Source organism: Athene noctua, chromosome 5 (assembly GCF_965140245.1).
Source record: "Athene noctua chromosome 5, bAthNoc1.hap1.1, whole genome shotgun sequence".
NCBI lineage: Eukaryota > Metazoa > Chordata > Aves > Strigiformes > Strigidae > Athene > Athene noctua.
In genome coordinates this window covers 31,118,246-31,145,445 of record NC_134041.1, presented here as the reverse complement: position 1 = coordinate 31,145,445, position 27,200 = coordinate 31,118,246, and the positions used below count along the sequence as shown (strand labels likewise).

At 40.4% G+C, this 27,200-nt stretch overlaps 1 protein-coding gene across 2 annotated transcripts in view; it reads left to right on the top strand.

The window, feature by feature from the left end:
- The window catches only part of XPR1 (xenotropic and polytropic retrovirus receptor 1), a 113,387-nt gene that overhangs the window by 47,380 nt on the left and 38,807 nt on the right, over positions 1 to 27,200 (top strand). For both annotated transcript variants that reach the window (XM_074906935.1, XM_074906934.1), the window contains exon 3: positions 24,852 to 24,953. In XM_074906935.1, the coding sequence (XP_074763036.1) occupies positions 24,852 to 24,953 (102 nt within the window). The remainder of the gene's footprint in view (positions 1 to 24,851; positions 24,954 to 27,200) is intronic.

Genomic DNA, 27,200 nt, shown 5'->3' with positions numbered 1-27,200 from the left:
TGAGTAATCTATCTAACCTCTGGGACTGCATGTTGGGTTTGTGTTGATTTTTTTTTTTTTCTTTTGAGATTTTGCATGTGACACTTCCCACAATGAAAGATGCTCCTTAGCTTCATAGAGTAATGTAGGTGAAGAGCCGTCTGGAGGTCTTTGGTCCAAGGCCGTGACCAAAGCAGGTCCAACTAGATCAGGTAGGTGAGGCCTTCATCTAATAGAGTTTCAGTTATCTCCAGTGATGGAGATGCCACCACCTCTCTGGATTTACACTCAGCACTTGACTGTCGTGGTGGGAACATTTGCTCTAGCTGGGTTTTCCTATGTTGCAACTGTCCATTATCTCTTGTCTTTTTACTGTGCACCTCCAAGAAGTGTCTGGCTCCATCTTCTCATACCCTCTGATTACACAGTTGCAGACAGCAGTAAGTAGGACTTTGCCATTCATCATCTTAATACTGAAAAAATCCAGTTGTGTTAGTTTCTCTGAGCTTGGCTATCTTGGATGTTTTTGTAAGAGATGCAGATGATCTAGAGGACTTCTGGCCTTTCAACTGCTCTCCTGCTTTTTGAGGTGAAAAGAAATACTCACTGGAATAGTACCAATTGGTGAAAGACTGCCGAGACTTTCTTGCTTGTTCCAGATTACAAGTCTCAACAGCTTTCCTTTGCAGCCATTGTATACCTTGTGTCAGACTTGCTTCATTTGTAAACAAGTCCAGCTCAAGAGGAACTCGCCTTCCAGACAGGTGGTTTGTGTCCATAATGGTTGCATATTGCTACTTGGTTCAGTCTCTACAGTTGGAAATATGGCTCTGTTCTAAGAAGAGGACATTCCTTCTAAGTTCAGACAGATTTGTGAAGGCTTTTAGTTTTTTTAGACTTGTATGGTTTTGACTGTATACTACTGTGTCTTTCAGAAGTAAAGGGGGGATGTTTAACACCCAAAAATCTTCCGTCTTTCGCTTCTGGGAGATCAGGCATGCTTATTTATTTGTTAGAGAACTGGACAGCTGCTGAAGTGACCATTGCCAGTGTGTGGGTCACTGTTCATGTGAGCTTAAGAAACCTGAAGTAATTAAGGATGCATTGTCTAGTCTGATACCCTTTCCATCAGAGAACACATTTTCATTGTAAGCACTGGAAACCGGAGCCACAGTTTCACTGTACTAAGGAACAGCAATATTGACTTCAGGAAAGCTTTTACCCCTCTACTCTGCCCAAGTCTGGTTATTCACGCTACTGTGTTTGCGCACAGCGGCCTGTGCAGCTGTGCTCTGCACCAAAGCAAAGGACTGAATCTGGCTCAAAACCTTAAAAAAAAAAAAAAAAGGCAGGCAGTAGTTCTGGTTTTGAATTTTTCTCTGCAGGAGCAGAAGAAGAGGGGAAGGAGGAGTGCAAGGGTGGTACCTGCTTGCTTTCTTAAAGTTGGTTCATTTCCCTGATTCAGAGCTCAGCCCTGTAAACAGCTGGGCTGAAATAACAAGGGCAGGTGCTGGAGTGCATGGCGGTAGGGTAGGACTGGGGCAAAAATCTGGGGTGTAGAGGCAGCAAGGTCAAACTGGTGGTTTTACCAGCTTCTTTGTAAAGGTTGTGTTTTCAGAAATAAACGGTTCAGACATCTGCCTACTTCGAGCTCCTTGCCAGTTGTGTTGTTAATTATATTTGCTTAAAGTTTATAATACAAGCTTATTTGCAAACAAGGTGTGGGAGTTCTAGTATTTGCTCATGGTATGTTTTCCAGCTCAGAGCACCGTGCTCTATTTTTTCTTTTTTTTTTTTTAAAATCTACATCTTTTTTTTTTTGAGCACCTGACCGTAAGTAATACTGCTTTAAGAAAACAAAAACAAAACCCCAAGGCAAATTTTGTTAAATTTTGTAGTTGAATCAGTTGGATGCCAGTTCTTCATAATTTTTACATTGAGGTACAACACTGCCATGGAAAAGACCTGCTCTAGCATAAATTCTTTCCTAGATAAGCATTTCTGTTCCTATGCCCATTTTCCTTCATTGCTTAATATTCAAAAAATTGGTGTCACTTCCTAGGGGGTCCTGTTTTTTCTTCAGACTGTCTTGCAGCATGCTTTGTTCTTCTTGTTGCAAAAGCATAGTAACTGGCTAATCTTACCATTATGCTCCTATATTCTAATGTTCTGGTTTTTTACTGTTTAATGTGCTTAGTAATGCAACTTAACTTTGAACCTATTAAAAGATTGTGTTGCCTTTTTTTAACCTTTTTTCCCCTCACTATAATGTTAGTATATGCTCAGAATCCATGGTATGTTCTCACAGTCCTGGTATTGCTCATCATTCCCCTCCTTTGAGGACTGATCTATTTTCAGAGGTTTTAGTTTAAAAAAAAGTGTTATTTGTATGTGTATCTATATGTCTCTAGGAGTTTATTCTAAGTGGTCTTTTATTCCTCACATGCTTTCTTGATTGGGATGCCAAAAGGATACTGAATGGTATTGAAAAGATTATTTGGCTTATTTTGAAATAAAGCCTATTCAGCTGAAGAAATGCCTGTTTCCTATGGGACCCTTGCTCTTGAATCTATAACTTAAGAGTACAGCTGTCAAAGATAGAGACAACTGGCTTAAGTACTGTATCTTGAAACAAGGATAAGACCATTGTAGGTTTTTTCCCTCAGTTGCTAGCAGAAAAAAGTCTGCACATAGTTACTGTAGATGAACTTGGCTTTTTAGTCATATCTGTAGATGTGGTTAATCAATTTGCATGGCCAAACTAAATTGCAGTATCATCAGTCTGCTTCCTTCCCAGGCTTGGGAATGCATCAGATAAATGCTTCTGATAGCAGGGAGGCTGTAACTTCCATTTTTGAGGTGGTCTCGTATCCCATTATACACAGCAAAACATGATTAGGATGTCACAGGGGATTTTCACCTTTCCAGCCCTTTCCTAATCCTTGTTTCCCTTTTCTTCTCCATTGGTGCTATGTTTTCAGCTCACGATGAAAGCTAACAGCTTTTCTTTCAGCTTTCTGCAGGCAGCTTGAAATGTGAAATTCAAAATCAAATGAGGTCTCTAGAGTTAGTACTGAATGTTGTTTCTTCTCTCATCCCTGTAGGTTTAAATTTCTGCTATTAAGTATTTTACAGAATAAACAAATAGTACTGGCCTCATCTGACATATTTGGTTTTGTAAAGCTTTGTAGGAATGACTCTTTGAAGAAAGAACAATTCTGCAATTAGTAGGATTTTGCTCAGTGTTAGAGGTTGAAAATCTTGCTGGCAAGGAAACTGGGTCTGTGCCAGAATATGCTTTTAAATATCCGTATTCTGATCCCGTTTCCAAAGGCAATACTAAGAATGCCCAACCCCTTTACTTGGCTGCTGGAAAGAAAGTGCATGCTGGAAGGAATCCATCTTATCAGCTTGTGCCATTTTCCTTTGAAGCAGAGCTCTTTGTGCTTTGCCTTTCTGAGAGCCTCCTGCTTCCCTCTTACAAGCCATGTTTCTTGCCTATTGTGTTCCTCTTTGAGCTGCCTTGTTAGTGCACGGCTGAGGCGGCCTTTACACAGGGGTGAGCCACCATCAATAGCTCTCTCCTCCCTCTGGTACACCAGAGTGCTTCCTACTCCTGCCTTCTCCCCAGCCTCCCTTGTCCAGCTTTCAGAGCTTTCACAAGGCCTTCTCATCCACAGGGATGGATTGTCTTTACCTAATCGTGTACCAGCCATCATCACAGGCGTAGAAACTATGTCACTGGATTTCCTTTGTCAACCCTGATTCTCACCAATGATATTATGTGCGATCACAAGATAAAGAGCTGTGTTAAGTTGTAGCCTCTCCCCATAGATGTTTGTGATACGTGTAAGTATGTCCAGCCATTGATAGTTTCTCGGAAATAGACATAAAGTGGCATCATGGGCCTGGAATTTTATTAGTTATCATTGTTCTTGTTGTGCTTTGGAAAATGCATTTAATTTGAGATAACTAATGAGAAAGTGGTAGGGGAGCCTTTCCAGTGGCAGCTTCACTGCCTGACTCCTGGCTGTGGCGGTGCCTCTGTAATTTGCTAGGCATGTTGGCCTTAATATATCCATTAAAGTGATCTTCTCTTGGATGGAGCAAGCTGCTGGCTGCCAGTCTGCTCTGTCTACTGCTGTCACTTTCTGATTTGAGAAGCATGAACCTGCAAGCCATTATCTCAGTAATAACCATAGTCCACTTTTTGAATGCTTTTTCCTGGTGAGCAGCCAGTTTTTCTGCAGACATGGAGGATAGAAACAACATGGAGGGATTAGCTAGGTTGCTTGCACTTGCAGGAGGTCTTTTTTCCTGCTCTGTAGGACAAATGCAAGAATGTGTAGTTTGTACATGTTTATTTTCAGCCATACAGTAACAATCCTTGCCATGTTTTAAGCACTAAGTCTGAGTTGCTATATTACAATATTGATGTCTTTCAAAGAAAGCTGAACAGAGTAGAGCAAAGTGAAAACACAAGCTTGGAGCATTTGAGTTTATTGACCGCATTACTTTGTCTCCAGCACTTAAAATGAAGCTGTTCAGACAACAAACTTCCATCTTACTGAGACCGAGAACCAGTTTTCATAGCACACTAAATTTGTGGTATCTGCTACCTTTGGCCCTTACTGCATAAATCATAATGACATCTTTACCTAAGCCTTACTAAAACCTCCAGATAAGTTGGGTTTTAGTGCTATTTACACACTGTGACCAGAAGAGACTTACTTTCATGCCAGCATCACTGTTTCCCATGGATTTCTGAGCAGGGAGCAAACAAATCAGTTCATCTCCTTTTGTGTCTCTATTTGCCATATGATTTTTTCATTGTTACCAAGGCAACCCTTCTACCCACCCCCCCAACAGGCAATGTCTCAATACAATGTAAGTTATTGTCTGGAGCAATTATTAGGCTGTTATTAAAGCACCATTGAAATATTTCAGTAACTCGTAGGAATTTTAAACAAGTGAGAGCAGAGACAATAGCAAGCATTAGAGGACTGCAAATGCATCGTGGTGCTGGTAGTTTGGGGAGGATGCCTGTAGCTCTCCTAACAACATCTCATAAAAAGTATGAGCAGTCTTTCCAAACTGGCAGTAGTCAGGACTTGCCAGTGTGGAATAACATTGAAAGGTAAAAGAGGGGAAATTGCTTTATTGGTGCTCTTCAGCTGCGTGCCACTCCTCACGTGGCTCCCATGCATGCAGAACATCTTTGCCCTCAAGGACACACTGGAGCACTGGGAATGTTGTTTTGATGGAAGCGGTAGTAAAATATCCCCATCCCACAGGGATGGAAGAATGTTCTTTGTTAGAAAGTCATCTGCATTCACAATCCCTATTTGTGTGTCCTGAGTTTAAAAGTGAATTATTCATCATCAGTGATAGGATGTGCAAGAACTGTGCAGTGAGCGGGTAAAAGAAGAGAGGAAAGTGATCCTTGAAATGATGTGTTTATTTATTAATAGATTACAGCATAGTATTTATTTTCCAAAAGAAAGCTCTTTTCCCATTTCTCAGCTGTGGAAATTTAGGAGATCTAGGAGCAGGGCTTGCCTTGTGGTCTCCTCTTATAGTACATTTCCTGCAGGTGCCACGGGGGTTGTATTCCTGAAGGCACTGCTGCTCATGCAGCTGTAACAGTCCAGCCTTTTCTATACTATCCCATATTCTGGGACTGAATTTTCTGTCACTTTTGTCTTGCCGATGCAGTCCTTCTGTTCAGCAATAGCAAAACTGACAGGGTTTTATAGCACCATATTGATTTCATCCAGGAATTTCCTTCCAAGAACCTGCAGTGTTGTCATGGGTCAGAGATGTCACCAGACTGATTTGGCATTTCATTTCTGAAAGTTGCCAGAAGAGGACTGCAGCTCACCGAGACTATCTTTGTTTTGGGCTATGCAAATGTTAAGAGCAATTGTGAGTGCAGATGGAGAATCCATTAATGATTCTCCATATGCAAAAAAAAAAAAAAAAAAAAAAAAAGCAGAAGAGCTTGCAAGAACCTTAATTCTTGTTGTTGGAAAGTGAGACTGTTTCTGGTTCTTTATAACTAAGTTCTCTGGAAAGATTACTTTAAACTCATGTAAAGATCATGCTTTCCCCTTCCCACCTCTTGGGAAAGGTTTTTTTTCTCCATCCCAGATTTACCGCAGAAGTAGAGAGGTTGCTTCATTCCTCAGCACTGTAATGTGTCATGATAAATATTTGGGGATGTGTTTATATGTCTATTATTTGGTGTTTGTCTTAGACTAGAGCACACTATCACAAGGATATAATGCTTAGCCTGATATATAACATATTTCTTGGTTTTCACTTATGGCTTTTCTGCTATTTACTTCTCACATAGATTTTGTGTCTGGGGATAGCAGCAGTGAGGGATTCCCAGCTAGTAGAGACCTGAGTGCATCTGAATTCATCTGCTCCCAGCACCTGGCAGCTGACTGTCAGGTAAAACCTGTGGTGGGCTTCAGTCATAGTGTTCCCGAGTTGTTTCAGTGCTTGCCTCTGCTCCGCTTGCTGTTTTCCTGACCTCTGGTGAAATAAGTGATGTGAGTTTTGTGAGCTCTGTGGTTACCTGTAGGTTTGTGGATCCAGCAGAGAAAACAGACACTAACGCTTCCACTACAGCTGCTTGGAGCTCTTCTGTATTTTAGTGGCATTGGAGGCAGCTCACCGCTATCTCCTTAAGGAACACTGTGGTGATGTAGAAGTTGTTTCATTAAGACTTTGTTAAATACTTGTTAATGGAAGTCAGACTTAATAGTTGATGGCACTGGATTTTCTATCAGCATAGGTCTTGATAGCGTTACAATTTCAGGCTCTGAAAATGACGTAACTATTTTAGTATAATAAAGTAATGATGATTTTCAGGGAGAAATCTAGGGCAGTAGGCTATGGTTCATAAGAAATGTTTATTTTGGCAAACATTTTACTACTTAAAATAAAAACATATTATTTGAATTTACAAAATCTTTTTACAATGTTATAAACCTTTTTTGCAGTACCGACAGCATTCCTAAATGTGTATAGTTTGCCTGAATACACTATTACGTCTATGGAATGTAATTCAAGTCTTGTCAGATTTGCCTGCTTGAAACCTTATGTTGTGAATATTTGAAATACATGCACATGGGATATTGCTATTAAGTGTTTGTTACTAGTGGTTGTAGAGGTGGCATGTATATATACTACATTTGCAGAGAAAGAGTTTATTTTCTGTTTTTTGGTGCTAATAGAGCTGCTTATAAGGAGATACAGTCTGTGAGTATCCAAGGAACAATTTATAATCATTTCTTAAGTAGTATTAAACAACATGCTAATAAGGCATGCTAGGTTATGAATTAGTGAATACTTGTGTTTGCTTTTGCATTTTGAAACTAAAATGATAGAATTCTTTAAAGTTAGCTGTGATGATACTTTCTTATAAAATGCCACTTGCTAGAAATTTCCTAGATGGCTCTTGTACAATAAACACAAAAGCAAATGTATCCATTGGTTCAGCAGCAGCTGCTCAGATTGGTTTTTTCAAGCTTGTTCTTAAAAAGCAAGATTGATTTAATGATCAGTGACTTTTTGTATAGAGGCTGCCCATGTGTAGTTGTATTTTGGGCCTTGTGGGTGTTCTCCTGTCCCTCAAAACAATCCAGTGTAATTGATCCTGTCAGCTGCACTGTGTGCTGGATGGCTGCAGTGCCAGGGCTGCTCAAACACTGCCAACAAGGGACTTGGCTTGTTGGTTAAGTGCGGCTTATCTCAATTTGAGGACAGGTACCCGTGCAGCCCCTAGAAAAGGAAGGCTTTTTTTTTTTCTACAATAAATTATTACAGTTCCTTTTAAATGTATTTAGATTTTGCTGGGTACCTTTTGTCTTTGCTGCCTTTGATACATGTTCTCTTGTAGTCATGTGGTACAAAGCCTATAGGTCTCATGAATATCTTTGCTTTATGGCTGTTGAGTATACTGGCAACAAATGGACCATTCAGATGATGGGGTGATTGTAGGAAATGCTCAGCTTGGTCCTGGCTACAAATGCAAAATGTTATTTAGACCTCTTGGTTGTATGAAGACTTGGATTTCATTGCAGAGGGTTTTTTCAGACTCGCTTCTATTGTGTCCGTTGTTAGTGACAGCCTGTAAGTGCTTGTCAGGTAAGCTCCAAAGGTGGACTCTTTCCCTGAAATGAACTGTGTGTGCTCTCTGAGTCTATCCATTAAAGAAAACGTGCTATCTTTGCCTCCAGCGTACGCTGTTTCCTTTGTGTCAGCAGTTCCTCTTGTTAATAGTCCAAAAATTTGTGGTGTGACTTCTTTCTGCATCTGAGAGATTAAGACAGACACATCAACAAATACTTGGGTAAGTTTGTATCTGAGACCCAGGACACTCCTTTGGTCTTAAATGCAGTTATCCTTTATTCAACTGAGTTTGAGATTACAACGCTTGTGAAAGTTGCCACCCCTGGAGAGCAAAGATATGCCAAAGCTTTTGTTGTAGCAGGTATCAGTATATTTTTTGACAAAGAGTTGTTGGCATCCTTCTGGCAACCCCATCTTGTATTTCTGCTGAATTCTGTCTGTTTTGTCACCTGCATGCTACCTGCCATGTGGCACATTTCACATGCTTGTTTGGCAAAAGAGAGGAAAATACATCCATGTTCTACTTTAAAAATAGTGCAGCTGTCTGTAAGACCAGTTGTGTTGTGTTGTGGGATTGCTGTGATAACACTGTCTCTTAAGGCAGATTGATAGCTACAAAATTGCAGTTTCAGGGTGTGCACGTGAATCAAGTGATAAAACAGCAAAGAAACTTGAAAATTAATTCATACATTATATGTGAGTTTGCAGGGTGCTTTAATCTCCTCGATTACTTTCTGGTTAAAAGTTGCCGTTATTTCAGGGATATGGCAAGAAGCTTCATGAAAAACGGCGTGGGTCAAAAGAGGCAGTCCTGGGGCATGTTTAGCAGGAATAGAGGCTGTGTTTCTTATTCAGGGTGATGGAGACCAAACCAGAAGCAAATAGCTCTTGTCAGTGGTAGGAAGAAGTGCAGCATCAGCAGCTTGCCTTTGTATGGCCCCAGAGTGCAGGCCTACAAATGGTATTACTATCGTGTACATTTTTCTGTCTATTCAAAGCCATTGTGTTTGTGCTGAAAAACTTTAAGGTTTTTCAGTTTGAGAAATTTCTCTGAGGTTTTTTGTGTGTCTCTTTCCTTCAGGAAACTCTACATGCATGGATATGGACCTTTTGCTTGTGTCTCTGGCTTAAATTTTCGCTTCATTCATTCATTCCTGTCCCTCCCAAGCCATCCCTCTTTTCTTTCATGACTGTGATGAATTAATGATTTTATGTAAATCTGGTGTTTGATGGACTTAGGAGGTGTGTCGTGGGACTTGTTTAAGCTATCACATAGGAAATGCATCATCTGCTTCATGTTTTGTGCAATTGCAGTAATTTTTATTTTCCCTTTATTCCTTCTTATTTTGTAGGGGTTTTTTTCTTAAAACAGTTCTTTAAGCATGTTTAGACCATTTGCCTGGGTTTAAGGATTTAATTATTTTTTCCACTCTATCTCTGTGCCCCACCTCCCTTATTTTCCACCTTAAATGGGAAGAAAAAAATCAACCATCCCTTCATTACATACCTGATTGCTATTCAGTTCCCAAGGGAGAGGCGCTGAGAGCTAAATGCAGAGGCTGGAGGTCTAGGTTCTCTGGTTAGATTCACTGAATGTCACTAATTAGAGTAGCCACTTACATATTTATTCATGTTTCAGAACAGTTGGTGAATCAATTGAGTGAATGAACTGGGGCAGCTTCAACGCTTCTTGTCTTAAAAGAAACCCCCAAACCTACTGAAGATGTTTCTTTGTGGACTTGCTGGTGTAGAACCAGCATGGCTGTAGTAAAACTTCATTTCCATGTAATTTTTGGGTGATGCCTTTTGCACTCCCCCTGTCTTCTGCTGTTGAAGACAAGCTGAATCCAGCCTCTGAAATATTTGCCAAAAAAACCCCAACTTCTGGTGAGACAAAAATAATGTTACATTTAAGGCCAACCTCACTCTCTTTGTAGTTAATGGATTAATTTGTCTAAGCTTAAGTTAAAATCCTTGCAGGAAATAAAATCAGGACAATAACTAGTGCTAATGTGTTGCTGACAGATGTAACAGCACAGACTAACCTTGCAATACATGGTGGATTTTAAATGGAACAGATTGATTTCCCGGTAAACACCTTGAAGTGTTGCCTTTCACCAAAATTCTATCGAATTTAGCTCTAATTGATAAAATCTCATTTATGTTTTTGGAGCAGGATAGTGACAGCCTCTTGGTCTCCCCTTGCCGGGAGATTTGCATTCCATCTGCTCTGGCTGTTGATTAGCAGCGTGCCGGCTACATGAGCAGTGTTTCTGGATGCTATGGTCATCTGTTGCGTTAAAATTTTTCAGTGAGGACATGACCACAAAGCTGAAAGCATCGTTAGGGGAGTGAGAATAACCATTTTGGGTTTTGCTGTTGTTTGAAAAGGTGCGCCTCATGGGCGGTTTGGCTTGGACGTGAATTGTTGGGTCCAGATTTCCTGGGGCATGGCAAAAGCTTTCAGACACTTGGTGAACAAAGCTCTGAGTTCCTCCCTGCTTGCTACTACTTCTGTTTTGAATTGCTTGCCTCTCTATTCTAGTTGTATCACCCATAGTTTAAATAAGGAGCAGTCTTTAATTTAACAGCTTTTGCAAAGAACAAAGTTTCAAGTCATCTCTGGCTTCAAAGTGGGCAGTGTCTTGTTGACTGCTGCTTGGCAAAGTTACTATACTGTACTACTCTGCAGGGGCAGAAAAACGACTGGCAGGGTTTTTTACAGCAAAGCATGCTTAATTTCATTTACCCTTAACAAAGGAAGTGCATGTGTGTAAGGTGATGTGTAGAAGTCTGCAAATGCAGAGGTAGGATGGAGAGGGAAATGGGTCCCTGATATCTGAAATGTGTAACTCCCCCTGCTCCCCAGCATCTTTGAAAGCAAGTCCAGCTTTTAATCTTGAACAGCGACACACTAAAATTTTCTAATTTAATTGGTTTTTGCTGTGTGGGATACTACAGAATAAAGCTGAGAATAGTCATCCTAATCCTGAACTGTGTGCTGTTGCTACTCTAGCTGGTTTATAACATTTTAGTGTGTGTCTGCCTTGTATCAATGGAGTGTATGACAATTTGCAGGTAAATGAGGCTTCTGTGGGAAGATATCTGTAGAAGATTTATTCAAGTTTATTGAAAATATTGTTTTTCTGTCCATTTGCAGAGCCGATACTGCAACTGGGACTTATAACTCGGGCTTTTTGCCACTGTCAGGAATAGGGGTAAAATAGAATTAATTGTGGCTCTGTAATGCGTTTTTTGAAATGTAAATAAGAGGTGACTTAGGAAGTTGGTCCATTTGTTTTTTTTACTCTCAGCATACTTAGAATTTGTGTTTGGATGCAAAACCTTTCTGTTGGCAGTTAAGTCTGAAGTTTGTGTATTCCCTTCCCACCAGGTTTTGTCCTGTAAGCAATAGAAATCACTGAATGGTTCCTTCTGCCTTTTTTATTTACCAAGTGCCAGCAGTGCTGTGCATTGAGCCTGGGGGAAATGTGGGGAGGAATCACATGCCTCTAAATCTTTCTTCTCGTTTGGGGTGTATAAATCCTTTTGAAAAGGATTCCAGTTCCAGTCTGGCAGGGATGCTCCAAGAGGAGATACCCAGCCGTTGTGGTTTCTGGCTAGGGACTTGTGCTGTGCAAAAAGAAAGAGATTAGCTTGGAAGACAGACAAACAAACAAGTGCAGTCCTGGTCTCTGCTGCATTTTAATCTTAAACTAAAATTACCCCTTGAACACAGTAGCTCTGTTGAAGAGTTGGAAGTGGGCGGCATAGACTTTCAAATCAATCCCTTTGAAAGACCATCTTCTCTCTCCTTGAAGGAAGGACATTTCGACTATAGCTTATTCCTTCCATGTGCTTAAATCAGAGCAAAGCTTCCGATTGCAAAGTGGCATCTGAGGAATGCTACTTTTACTTAAATTGGATTTAAACAAGCCCTTTAAGCACAGGATTGAGAATAAGGGAAGGCAAGGGATGCTGCTTGAAAGTGTGTTTAAGAAAACAACTCCAGACTTGTGGAGACCTGCACCGCAGAACTTCTGCTTATCTTGAATTTACCACAGTGTCTCCAGGCATGCTTCAATACCTATTTTTTAATGAATAGCAGGGTGGGGCTCAGCTGGGTGGATGTGCTTATGTGTGAGCAAGGAGAAATATAACCTTGGGTAGGCCTTGTAATGTTGTGAGGATCTTACAACATCTGTTGCTGTAATAATGTAAGAATTAAAGCAGAACTACGGCCTTGAGTGGATAAGCAGCTACCTTTAATGTTCATTTATTGGTATATGAACTAAACTTGCATCATTTACAAAGAAAAATGTTGTATTAAATTGTTGCAAAATGTTTAGGAAGATACCGATGTAAACACTGATGAGAATTAAAAAGCTGTTATGTTTTCTGAACATGGTCTGACTGTTGAAGTCCCCTGGTAAAACCTTACACAGAGCCACTCTCAAAGCCCCATGTCATTTCTTTGAGATACGTTGGAAACATGTTTTTCTTCATCTGATAATTGCTTACTTATTATCTTCTTGCTGTTTGCTCTTAATAGCTGGTAAAATAAAAAGGGAAAAATGAATTTGAGTAGTGTTCGCTCCCTGGGGGAAATTAAGCCATTGATAGCATGTTTAAAGTAGGTTTGTCTTTGTACTGTGCGTTCGCTGTCCTCCATATGGGGAGCCTGTAGTTGGTTCTGCATCATTTGTTTTGTCTTTCTGGTTGCTCTTAATATTAATTGAAGTCTTTCCCAAGACACAGAGCTGTTAATCTTTCTTTTGTCATTTCCCTCCTCCCCATGCCCCCGATATCCCAACAAAAAATGCTCTCGTGCTTGTGAAAAGAGGTTTAAAAGTGGCATTGTGTGTTGTTGGGGCTTTTTTTAAGGTCAGTGGTCCATTTATTCGCCTGGTTTTTATCACCAGTATTACTGTTTCTATTTCTTTGCCTAAATTCTGAATTTTGTATGTGCTGTAATTGTTATAAGGCTGCAAATAGTTTCCTGGAGTGATGGGTATAGGTCTCTTTTCAGTTCCAATTATGCAAAATGTTTTCAATTAGCTGTAATTCTCTTTTCAGCCTCCCCCCCCCTGCCCCCCCGACAACCACGGCTGAGCAGGGTCTCTCCTGGGACTCCGGTGTGCTGTGCAGGGGCAGGCTTTACCCTCCTACTTGGTGTCCTCTCCCAGAAGCGTTAGCATCACAAAGCATGCTCTGCTACTCCCTGTAATTTAAAAAAGTTATAAAGCTCCAAAGTACACCATTTCCCTAAAGATTTTCAGCATTACTGCTGGCAACTTAAAGGAGGGTTATTAGCTCCGTCTTGAGATTCTCACAATTTTGTCAGCAGCAATGGAAACAAATGACTATCCTGGACTGCAAAGTTTTTCCTTGACCTTACTCCCTTACTGTGCAAAGTCATAGCAGGTAGTAAAGTGCTTTGTCTGACACTGGTAACTACCGAAGTGGGATGCTGTGTTAGATGGACCGACAGCTAAATGTGAAATGGCAATTCTGTGGTGCTGTGCGAGGCAAGGAACATTGCCAGTAACTGAGCAAAATGTTCCTGTGAGTTCTGGGGTGGTTCTGGCTTTGAGGTTACTGCCTCCATGTGCAGCAACCGAGGAGAACAAGGAGAAAGCAGGAGAGTTTCCTGACAGAAATAGTTGTCATATAGAAGCTTTTTCAATAAAGCCTCTATATGACAATTTGAAGCCCTGTGGATGTGGATGTTGTTTGCTTAGGTAATGCAGAGAAGAGGTACATGCCCTATGCCTAGTATGGAGAAGATTCCCCTGTTCAAAACAGTGCTGACTCTGGTTTGCCACTGTACATACTGTATTATCTGCAGCAGGATGAAACAACTCTGGGTTTGAATAGCTTGGTTCCTCAGAAGACGTATTTTGAGGCCCTCTAAACACTGCCTCTGTAGTTAGAGCTTTCCTTTCTCCCTGTTTTGCCTTAAACTAACCTTGCTGCTTGTTCTAGGCCTTACCTTGGCCCGTCATTCATACACCCACTGCAGTTTTCACAGCTGTCTGACAGCAGTACATCAAGGGTACCAAGGAGGGTTGAGTATAACCTTTTCCAGCACATAGTTGGTTGATTGCACAGTTGTACCAGAGCAGCTGAGATTGCTGGGTGCAAGGACTGGCTCTCAAAGAAGCGCTTGAGTCCCAAGTGAGGTTTTGTAAAAACTAATTTGATGCCTCTACTTCTGTGTTACTTATCAGTCCAGAAGAATTGATGTGAGTCCAGTTTTTGCAGCTATTTAAGCACTCCTGTAGGCTGGCAGCCTTTCCCGGGGAGCCAGCTGTTGGACTGCTGGGCTTGCTTGTACAGTACGTGCACAGGAGCCTGAACAGGGCATGGTTTTAATGCCAAAAGATGACATTTCCCAATACTCCTGGAGTATGTATCCCACTGGTGACCACCTGCAAATCTTGATGAAGTGCAGAACTGAGATTATACGAGTCTCAATTCAGGTGAGTGTGGTAAGGTTGCACTGGCAGGTGGTGCAGCACAGGTGATCTGCTTGTCAGGCTGCATTTGCAGCAATGACTTGATCACTGTGCAAATGTTGAGAGTTTCTTCTCTTATTTCAGTGTAAATTAGCACTTTTCTTTTAGGACTTGCTCATGCACAATGTGATTTTTGCCAACAATTTAAAAAGAAAAATAAACTACATATATATACGCTGTAGAAATTGGTATTTGGTGGAGGGAGAGAGAGGGAGAAAGAAAGTGGGTGAGAAAGCACTGAAAGAACAAGACTTAAATTATGTTTTAAGATGATTCTACCCTGCATTTATCTTGTTCTTCAGATGAGCGGGTGACAGGTTAAGTCTGTTGTGGTATGCACATATGAACCTTTTCAGCTCTCTTCTGGAGGGAAGATTTTCTTCGTACACCACCGTCATACCAAATGTCGCCTGCGCCATGGGGGCTGTGGACAGAGGAAAACGTCCACAAGGGAATGTATGGAAACGTGGACCTGTTGCATAGCTGGTTACATGCAGAGCATCTTTGGTACAGATGAGACCTGTGAGCACAGGCGTCCAGCAGAATGTGTGAGCATATTGGTCCCAGCAGAAGACACCCCTGTAAGGACACACATGGAAGGGGCACTGAGTGGTCATCCTGTCCAAGAGTACTTTGATCAAGGCATTGCCCATTTCAAAGGTCCCAGTACAGCTTGCATAGCAAAATGTTGCTGCAGTCACTTGTGTAACACCATGTTGAAGTGAATTCTTACGTTACTTTGTTTTCCAACTTATTTCTTCTTTTAAGCATTTTACCCTTTTACACTAAAATAACTGTTTTTATTCCTATTCAAAATAGGTTAAAAGCTATTAAAATATCTCAAAAATGTTGTAACATCAGTTGCACTGGAGTACGTTGAACTAGCAAGTTTGCATCTAAGGGTGAGAAGCTTTCATTGTTACAGAGTTTGAGAAGAAGGGAAGACTAGAGGCACTTGTGCTGCTGGGGCGTTGGCAGGATGTTAGATGCTGTTGATAAAAAGACCAAAGCTTGAACACGTTCAATCTGTTTAACTAATAATCAAGACATTTGCTGTGTTCATATCAAGGGTATGGGCATGTGATTTCAACTCAAGTGAGTTGTGTTGGCTCTATCAACATCTCCTTGTCAGCTGAGCTGTGGAGTAATGCTTTTAGTCATCTCTCATCACAAGATAGATGTGAGTTGAAGTGGGGTGATTTGATATTCCAGTTAAATCAGTCTAACGGGTAGCTGCTGCCAGAGGGTTAATTTCCTTCTCGCTGCCTTCTCCTGAACTGCAAGGAGCTGTTTCAGAAGACTAAACCATAAGAAACTAGTTTATTGATCAATTAGGCTTGTAATGCTTTTTAATTCTGATGCTGAATAGTTCTCTAAATAATGGATTAATTTACTGAGCTGGTTCAGTGAGAACTTGGATGAGCAGCACTATCAGAGCAAGAGAAGGGGCATGGGGTGTGTGTCTGAGAGAGAACATAAAGGGCAGCTGGAACTGCAGCTGAAATTCCCCATCACTCAAACTTTGTGCGATTTTCATGGGAAGGAAGAACTTTATCTAATAATACAAGACTTTAAAAGTACATTTTATCACTGTTCCTTTAACTGGCTATAATTGCTCAGTTTTGTTTTAATTCCTACCTTGTGTTTTTGGTTATGTCAGATGTTCTGAAGGTTTTTATGCAGTTTTAATGAGAAGGTAATTGTTATTGCTTAGTAAAATTCTGGGATTAAAACTATTAAAACTGGAGGCTCAATAAAAGAAGCATTAACAGTCATTGACAGAAACCTTTTTTGCTTGATTAAAATATTCAGAAGATTGAACTTACATCTTGATAAATATGAATGCATATTAGAAAAGATTGGAACGTTTCCTCTTATTTCTCTTTCCATGCCATGAAACTTTGATTCAGGGGGTGGGGCAGGAAAAGAGTATTTGTGAGTTTTAGGGTGAAGGGTCTCTACTATATTCAGCACTGGAGTATTACAGTTTCCTCTAACTGCCTCTTGCTGCTGTGTTTCCAGTCCCCATGGTAATTTCTTCTGTCACTACCTTGGGGGCTGGCCCAAAGGCCCAAATCTATATGACTGGGGTGATTTTCCTCTCCTTTTCCTCAAGCCTACATGTATATTTATTTAAACATCACTTGGCTAAAAGGTCAGGAGCTCTAGCACTTGTACTGATAATCAGCAGAGGGTTTGCTGAATTCTTTGCCAGGCTTAAGGGAAATGTGGGGTAGGTGAATATAGGGAGAAACTCCAGTTTGAACTTTGAGCACCTGATTTTAAATCAATAGTTCTGGTTTTGTTTTTTCATACTGATGTGTGCTTTTGTGACTTCTTTTGTTTTGCATTTGTTGACTTGGGTTAAGGACCAAGTTGGGCAATTTAGGGAAGTATCTTTATTTCCATTCATGTGAATTAGCAGAAGGAAGATTTTTTGGATTGTTTTGTATCTGTACAGTTGTACTTATTTACTTGAGGTCCGTTCAGTGGATCTTAAAAGCATGAACACATACTGCTAAATTTTTTAAGTTTGGTGGACCCATCATTGATGAGGGGGGAAAACTATCATCTCAGATAAATGTTGCTTAGATTAAAGGCTAATGAAGATCTCTCTTTGCAGAAGGAATGGATGGCAGGGCTGAACCCTTGCCTCACGTAGCATCTGTCAGATGTGTACGGGCTAGTTCAGACCTCTTGTCTATAAGATGCTGGAGTATCTCTGCATTACTTAACCTCAGATGTGTAAACTGTGATATGGTTTTTTTGTTCAACCATAATTGCTGATGTCTTGTCTTGTTTAAATGAAAGCTAGAACTCAAGGCTGCAGATCTGCAGCTTGAGGAACATGCAGGTGCATTGTGTAATCAGGGATCATCCCAGTGTGATCCTGGTAATTCCACAAAGCTGTGGTATCTCCACTTGCATCACTGGTTACTTGTCTAAACTGAGCATACATGACTGCTATGTTTGAATGGGTTCTAGTATGCACCGACTGAGTAAGTAAACTCTGGTATTCTCCATTCTTTTTCTTCGAGTCTGATAATGGTCAGCGTAAAATTTGATCTGGAGTCTTAGTGATTGTTGACCATCTTTTCTTGACCCTTAAGTGTGTGGCAGTATTTCTGGTCTAGCTTATTGGGAAATTTTTGCAAAAACACATAGTGAATCTTTCCTTCTTGAAAAGAGTAAGAATTTAAAGGTTGTTCTTAACCAGAGAAGGCAGCTATTGAGAATCCTGTCACTATATGATGTCTCCTGGCATCCAGGTCTGTCATACTGTATTAACAATATTTTTATGGTAGGTTTTGAAATATTAGGCGTTTGTGCTGCTTCTCTTATTTTATTTTTTTTCCTGTCACAAGTTTCTACCTAGCTGTCCTTCAAATCTGAGGTACCATATAGCCTAGGTTTTGTAATTCTACTGGGAATATTGATTTTCCTAATGGTACAGAAGTGATGCATCATAAAAGTGTTGAAGCATCATGGTCACGTGTGAGAACAGAGGACAGAATGGAGGTATAATCCCAAAGCTGAGACAGCACTGGCAGTTTGCAAATTCAGGCAGCAGTGGTCAATTATAACATCAAAACTGGGGACAGCTGGAATGTAAGCTTACAGAGCCTTGGGGTCGTCTGTGCTCCAAAGCTGTGCCAATCTACTTGGGTTTTTTTTGAACCTCTCTTGCCTCCCCCCCACCCCAGCTGCTTGGACAGTAGTTATTTAGATCCTCTTCCAGCAACACCCCCATGCTTTTTACGTATCTGCTGAAGGGTTAGAATCTTTTTCCTCTGAATTAAGAGAATTTGAAAAAGGTCAACTTTGCAACATCATTGCACAGATGGCTTTGTGGAACAGTTGTCACAGTAGTACACACGTAGCGATGCTTCTACCAGGAGACTCCAGTGACAGCACCACCACACTCTCACCTTAGTGACTTCCCTGTAATAGCTGACAGGCTAGTGCCACCGCCTTTGTTTGCAAAATGACTTCGTATTAGTGCTAGATACTTGCTTAAAAAAGTGAACCTGTAGAACAGCTGTGCAGCTACCCTGTAGACTACCAAACCTGACACTTTAAGCTACAAAGCTCATAGCCAGCCAACTGGCTGTCTTCTCACATCTGGCTACTGCATTGCCTGTCTTTTCTGCACCTGAAGTTCATATCAGATATGAATAATATGAATCATATATTAGAGAGTCACAAATATAAATAATTTATAGTAGGCACTTGGTTGAGTATCTAGCTTTCAGGCATTTTTACCAATTTAAAAATTGTAATTTCTAAAGGTATTTTGAAATAGATTCCATTCATTCCAGGTTAATTGATAAAAACAAAATGGTGAACCAAAACCTGAGAGAACTTGTTTTGGTGACCTGCAGCAGTTCTTGCCTCCTCCTTCCCCTACCCACACATAAACACTGCATGTGCAGACAATACCAACCTTGTTTGCTACCTGAGTGGTCGTTTTTTATTACTAGATGTAGGGAAATAATTTAATAACCAAATCTAATTGGGTTAAAGCATTCGTTAAGTGGAGAGCTGACCAGCTCATCTGTGATGGTTTAGAAAAGTAGGTATAGCCTGCTGTGAATTTTCTTCGGTTGGTTTGGGTTGGTTTTTTTAAAAAATACTAACTAGTGCGTGAAGCTTCTTTCTTGCTGATTTTTATAGTATTTTAATTCGAGGTCCACTTTTCGGTTGTTGGAATAAATTCCAATAAAGATGCACACCATTACATGTGTATGCACAACCTTCATCTTAGAAGTTAGGGTGAAATAACATGCATTTCTTATTTGCAAGCAGAGTTGGGCTTCCTTCCTCTTCCTATAGCTAGAATGTGTCCTAGGAAGAAATTTCTGTATCTGTACTTTAAGCACTTAAAAGTTTTCTCATACAGAATTTTATTTGCTGCAAGATTAGACATGAAAATGCATGGTAATTAATTTATTGGAAACTGTCAGTGAGTGATCCAATTTGCAGCTGACCCAAGTGCAGCTTTCTGTTGTGAGGAAGGGAGTTGCTTTGCAGAAGAACCTTTCCTTTGGAAAAATATCCCAATAAACATGAGGATGATGCATTGGAGGTATAAAGGTAATCTTTGTCCTTGCATTTATGAACTACACAGTTTGATTTTTAGTTGTAAAATTTTTCATTTTATTGTGTAAAAGGCTGGGAAACTGTAGAACTGTCAAGGGTATTAGAAAATTGTGATGGTTGAGTAGATGGACACAGATGGTTTAGAGGCAGATACATGTTTCACTATAGTGACCTACTTTTTTAGAATTTTGAGAATGGTAATAAAAGTGTTTTTTTTTTCTTTTTTTCCCTAATGAGCTGCTGAGTCTAGAAGTATAAGCAGTTACTGTCTTTGTAGACCTGGGAACAAGAAAACTGTCTTTTAAATCTTGTTAATTTTTCAGAGCACAGTTCTGTTGTTGTAGACCTATTTGAGCCCCCTATACAGAGCTCTGAGTTAGCAAGAGGCCAAGGATAGGGTGTGGAAAATGTTAAAAGTTTAGTGTATTCAAAATGGTGCTGAGGTTAAATTTGTGATCACCTGTTCAGTGTGATTTGGTGTGTTTAATGCCAATATTGAGTTTGACTTTTTTATGTTTACTGAATAGATGGCAGAGTTATCCTAATAAATAAAATTGCCTCTTCTCTAGCTGAAGTATTGAAATAACTACGCAGATAAAATTGGTTTGTGGCAAACAGCAGGTGATTCAGAGAACTACACCTGTGCTGAGTTCATAACAAATCTAATTAATATTTTTTAATTAAATGCCCCTTAAAATTCAGCATGATAAAGACTGAAGGATTTTTTTCACTGCTCTAACAATGAAAACTTTTACTCTGTGTTTTCTGTCATGGAAATGAGTAAGCAGAGCTGCCCTGGATGCTGATTGTTTGTTTATACTACAGCTGTAGAAAATGAGAAATTAAATGAACAGTTGACAGATGCACTGAGAAATGAGTGCTTGGCACAGCACAGGAATGTAACTTGCATGTTAATTTTTCAACTTCAGGCTCTATTTTAGGTGTGCCAGTGTCTGAACTCCCTGCAAACCAGAAAGTGAGGCAACAGGGGAGTGCATCCAGATTGCTGCTGGTTTACCACTTGGCTTTGCAAGCAAAAGCAGGAGCCTTTCAGGCTTACTGTGGTTTTTATTCATAGCAGGCAATTGCATAGGAAGATGAGGTTGGGAAGCTGCAATATTGATCAAACTATCTTCTTCATGGCAACTTTGTGGAGCTTAGGGTAAATGGAGTATTAGGGCTATAGAAAAAGAACAAAGAGAAGGTTACCGCTGGCCCTTCTTGGCAGCTATAGCTGGATGCCTTTTAAAAACGGCTTCTGTTGTCATGGAGTTTCTGAATCCAAGGCTGGCTTCTGGCACTGTCATTTTCTCATGGCAAAAAATGTTGTCCTGTCCTAGCCTTGGGGGTGAAATAAATAAATAAAGGCAGCAGCCTTGGCAGCACTTGTCCATTATTGCAGCTAAATGAGTGGACTGTGGTGGGAATGGTGCCAAAGGGAAACCTTTTCTTCACAGAGAATTCTGATTTTTTAAAGCTGGCGTCCGCCATGGTCTGCAAAATACCTTTTATAAGAAGGTGTTTGACATTTGGAGGAGGATTTTGAATAATTTATATAGAACTTGCTTTCCTCTGAGTCAGCAATGTTTTGAGGTTGAAATAGAGACCTGAATTCCTGATCCCAAGGGTTTTGGAAGGTCTTCCAGTAGTGGCTGGTTTGTGTTTTTAATGCCCATTTTCCTCTTCTAAACTTCAGATATAGTCAAACTATTAAACACCCTTATTTATCATTTCTTGAAGTGGTCAGTAGCACAAAACAAGATATTTATTAATTTATTTGGCATTGATTATGTTAGTTTAACACTACATTGCTTTGCTGAGCTTTTTGCTATCTTAAAAGGTGATATTTTGATTGCATAGAAATATTCATGCTTGACTTTGTGGATAAAAAAATACACTCCACTTTCTGATGAGATTTTTATTCTTGGATAGTTTCAGTGGCTGAAGTTTAAAAACTTGCTTGGTTTTACTTTGTTTTGTGAACTCAATGAAACCTAGAAACAAGCGATGACAGAAGTGGTTTGGTGTTTCCAAAGCAGGAAAGCAGTGAGCCTGTGTGCTTTTATTTCTGCATGACTTATTTTTAAAGGCAGGAAGGGATGATTAGCCCATGTCAGAAAGCATCTGGAGGTAAGCTTTTCTGCTAGAGATGTGTAAACTGTTTGGGCTGAAGAATTTGCCCTTCAGGTCCTTCCTTAAGAGTCAGCTCTGTTTCGATACTGCCTGATTACTGTTATTTGAAAAGTTTCAGGCAGCTAGTGAATAAAATCTCTGCATATTAAGTATTGCATAGTAGTTTCTATTGCTTCACCCGCCTGTTTGTGTTTTGTCTGCCCACGCTAGTGGCTGTTGGGTCAAGGACTGGAGCTCTCATGGGCAAGTTCAGATTGGCGTTACTGGTAGGGCCCCAGGGTAGGATGTTGCAACTGCTGTGACTCTGCTGTTAAAAGTTACCAGCCCCAAAGAAGAGTTATTTTCTGTCCTTCTGGTGGTTTAGGCTGCCTGCAAGGAGGGATCTGTGTTGAGGCACTAAGGCAGGCAGGAGCACGTGCGTGTTCAGCTTGGCAAAGTCTGTGTTGGGGCCAGTGACCTCGAGCAGGGGCGTAATGACACCTCAGGGCTGCTGCGGCTTTTCTTCAGCAAAGAGTTGGAGCCCTGTCATTTCAGGGTTTGTTTGCACAAGGGAGGGAGCCCTTGTCCTTGGGAGTAGTCACGGATCTGCAAGCATAATCGTTGGATAATAAAAGGACCCCAGGAGCCAAAACTTGGGAGTTTGGAACAGCCTTTGGAGCCCTCACAAATTCTCTTCTACAAGCCCTCGGATGGTGGAGTTGTAAACACCAGTCATTTGTGCAGGACTGTTTTTTTTTCTGTTTTACTCTTTAAAGCATCATGAAACTTCAAAAGAAGACAGACTTCTTCCATCATTGCCCCTGCAGTCTTCAGTTGTGTTATTTGCTCTTTCTATACAAACCCTTAACAGCATTACTAAAGTGTATGCAGGTTTGTGGCATTTAATCAGTGCCACAAACATAAAAATCAGAAAATTCTCAATGTTAAAAGTTTGTATTTAAATATTCTCTTGATTGATACTACTTTGAGGGTTGTTTTTACCTAGAAACTAATGCTGAAAGAAGGTGATTTCTTGGTTATGACAGTCTAGAGTGTTTTATCTGCTAGTGAGTGAAACTTTTCTGTAGACACTCATCTTCTCAATTTAATAACATGTATTTCAAAATCTATTTCTTGACATTGTCAAGACCATAATAAAATTTTGATTTTTCCTCTTTATAATAACACTAACGTTTTTTAGTCTGTAAGACTACATGAAAATTCAGGAACTGTAACTACGTATGAAGAGTCTCCTTTATTTCAGCATTAGGAACATTTGGGACAGACTTTTGACAGTGCTAAAATTTGTAATTATAATGTGTCATCTTTAATTTTTTACCATTAAACTAATTTCATTATTAGAAAATTAATTCTGTCTTTGAAATTCTGCACTTCTGAAGATGCTGCACTATGTTTTTTTATACTAACCTGACCGAATTGCTGTTTTAATTTCAAATTTTGCCTTTAATTATGGAATTGTACATAGTTCTTCCAAAAGAGTTAAAACAGTCTCAGAGCTGGGGGGGTGGGGGTGGGGGTGGGGGGTCGGGGTGGGGAAGTGTGGATCTGATCATGATCATCATAATTTAGGTCTCTTCCTAATTTTGCTTGTGAGAGAAAGCTTTTCTTTTCCAGTAAGGAAGAAGATAGTTTCCATGCAGTTTCCTATATACTTGTCAGGCAGATTTTAGTTTGCTGTGATGCTAGATTTGTATTTGGAGGATTACAGTGATGAGAATCTGGGAAGGAATGGTGACTGAAGCCAGTGAGTCCTCCTTGGAAGGTCAGATGAAGCCTTCAGTTAAAAACTTGGCATTTTCCTTCTAAACAAAATTATTTCCTAAGCTGGGATGAATACTTTTCATGGACAGCTTTGTTCTTCAAGAGCAAGACAAGTGCCGATGGTAGACTGAGAACCTGGATACCAGTCCCAGCACAAAGCATGCTGCAATGGGACTGCTGGAAAAACTTTGTGGGAAATGACTGACAAGCTGGAAAGGGCATGGCATGAACACACAGCACTGATGGTACTTGGCTTTCTGCTATAGTAGACCCAAGGAATAAAAACTAGACCCCCATCATAAACCCCAATCTTTGTTAAAGAGGTTTGCTTTCCTAAAATTTGTATTGGAGAACTTGCCAGTGCCCAGGACTGGAGAGCAGTAAATCTTCTGGGGTGGATAAATCTAAGAATTTAACCCTGACATAGACTGATGGTAGCATGTTGAGGGTGGTTTTGCTGCTACTTAATCTGCTTTTGGTTTTGGCTGGAAGATCTTTGTGATTTTCGCATTGACATAGCACTTAGGGATATGGTGTAGTTGAGAACTGTCAGTATGAGGTTAATGGTTGGACTAGATGATCTTCAAGGTCTTTTCTAACCTAGATGATTATGTGATTTTTCCCTGATGTGGCTGACCACATGGTTGCAGAAGTGATGTGGGAGGGAGGAGGGGGACCACCCCTGCAAGCGGCTGTGTGGCTTTGTGTAGGGTTGACATGGCAATAGAGAGGTGGCTTCAGGGTGCTGGAGGTGGCAGAGTGGACAGGTGGGGATGAGGCATGGTCTTCCCTTTCTACTGGGGTGCAGCTTTAGGGTGGATGACTTTGTGGGTAAGTGAGATGCCATTAAAAAAGGGTTCCTGTAAAAAGAGCAGTCTTGATCCAGGATAGTCCTACAGGTGCAGTCACACAGGCTGGGGTATGAAGTGGAAATTAAGCATGTGAGATCTGCAGTAGCACTCAAAGGATCAAAAATGATGATGAGAACTTCGGTCAAGGTGCGGTTAATGCATATATGAGCTTCTCCCCCTCTGTCTTGGCGCAATTCCTTTTAAGGCCAAATATGTGTTACCTCAGAGCCCTTTGGACTTGATTGTTCTTTCTCTGACTGACAAAGAAGGTAGATTTACTCTGAAGAAATATTTCTGTATCAGCCACTTAAAAAATGGTTCCTATGTTCTTCTGTTACAACTTTTTTTTTCCTATTTTGTTTCATAGACACAGATGAGGACACAGTGAAAAGGTGTTTTGCCACATTTGAAGAGAAGTTCTTTCAAACCTGTGAGAAAGAACTTGCCAAAATCAACATTTTCTATTCAGGTAAGGTGCTTATTTGTGTATATTTGTGGAAAGTACAGTAACACAAAAAGAGTCTGAAGCTCCCAGACTTTCAGAATAACCACAGTAGCCATGCAGGTCTACTATCATGTAATTATAGGGCAGGTTTATATGGGAAACTGCTCTTTTTTAATCACAGATGTGGAGCTACACCATGGTGTTTGAATGGAGGGAGAGTGAAAGGCAAGTGATTTCATTGCTTTGCAATAGCATCCTGATGAACTTCATGAAGATGCTCTTAAACTTAAATGGTAGCTTACATATAGGGCACAGTTTCTCAGCTCAGCCACAGTGACAGTCTCCTGTGCATGTTTTAGATGTGCTAAGCTGGTGTTTCCTGGGCTTGTGCAGGAATAGCTGTCATGGGCTTGCCTGTTTATGGTAACTTGACTGTCTTGATGTGTCCAACAAGTTTTTAAACACTTAACTCTTGCATAAACTCTTGGAACTTCCTGGTGCAGGTCAGCCAGTATTAATTTGTCATTGGCTGTATATAAAATCCTGTTTAGTAAATTTAGTGAAAATGTAATGGTGGTAAGAGTAGGGATTCCTAGGGTTCATATGCCAAAGTGCTATTGTTTGTTGTTTTCCCTGAGAAAGTTTGCTTTCCCATCCTGTGTTTTGGAAATAAACTTTAGAATGGGATAACTGGGAATTCACCCTGTAATATTGCTACAAAAGGCTTAGTAATAGTGTGCTCCAGTTCCACCCACCATTATACTTCAGCTCATTTTCAGCCTCTTTTGGTAAGGTTTAAAATGGGCTTTCAACTAGAAAAGCGTTTAAATATGGATACAATGACGCATTGACTTCTGCTATACTTTCTCCTAACATGTTGATTTATCAACTTGGCGCTACAAACCCTCTTTTGCAGCGCAATATGGTAGCCTTTTCTATTTCTGATTTTAATCTGGTAACAAAGTTGAATTGTGCAAAGTATTTTAATAACCATCAGGCAATGACTTTATTGCTAGCTAATTTATTGCTAGCAGAATCTGGGTTGTGAGCATGAGAATAGCTGAAAACATGATAGATGCAGTAACAGTGCACTGCAACTTGCCTCTGTTCAGCTTCCATGTAGGGAAGTAAATCTCTTTCAGGCCGGCTGTGCCTGCTCTCCCGGCCGCCCGGAGCAGTGGTGTTTTGCTATAGCCAGGGTGGGTGTCAGGACAAGGGCAAGGGGCAGTTTGTAGGTAGAAGTGATATGTTTTATTAGGCCAATTGGGTTTTACACTTTATAGGCATTTTTCTGCATGCAATTCATAAGGACCTGACTCAGAACAATTTGTTCTGTGTTGTTTCCCTGTGAGATCTGTTTCTATCCCAGGTCTGAGGTAAGGCTTTTATGCTCAGAAACTTGTCTTACTTTTTGAGTTATATCAGATCCCATGTACTACAAGCTAGACTCTGTGGAGGAAGTTCTGTCAATTTAGATGCACAATACAGATTATAATTTTCCCTAATGAGGACTTGCTAGCACATGCACACCCGCCTATATGCACCCATTCCAGCATTGTTTAAAATGGCATTAATAATATAGGGCAGGGTTTTTTCAACTTGCTGTCATTTCAAAAAGTTATAGGAGAGAATACATGTAATTTGAAAGTCTCTTGTGATAAGATTAAAATAAGTCTTTTATTTTCAGAAGAGTGATGTGACTTACTAGTATGGAAACCATTATTAGGGTTATCAACATTAAGCTACATAAAGAAATGTTCCATCAGTGGTTCCTCTTATTGATCATGTCAGAAATTTGTCATGTTGTACCCTATTGTAACTCCAGGCAAGTGTTGGCTTGGATTATGACCTGTACATCCTATTTATTATAGATTTATTATATGGCTTATGCACACTTGTCTTTACGACAGTAAATATAGTCCATTTCAAGAAAGCAAAGCTTTCTGTTGATCTCTGCTTCTTCCTCCTTGTGTTTCTCTGCACTGAGGGATCCTCATTGCCAGGGATTGCCACAGCATGGACAACCCGGTCCTCCCGAGATGGGCTGCTCCCCGACCCCAGCTCCTCCCCAGCTCCCTGGAGCCGTTGGGCTTAGAGTGCCTTTGCCTTTACCTTTCACTGTGTACTCAGGTTGTTGGCTCTCATCAAACGTAGCCTTAATTCCCCAGATCATTATCCCAGCTCAGCAGGAAGGGAAAGTGCCATTAACTAAATCTGATTTGATAAACAGGTTGTGATTATTTGGACTATGCTCAAGAAGATGTGTACTTG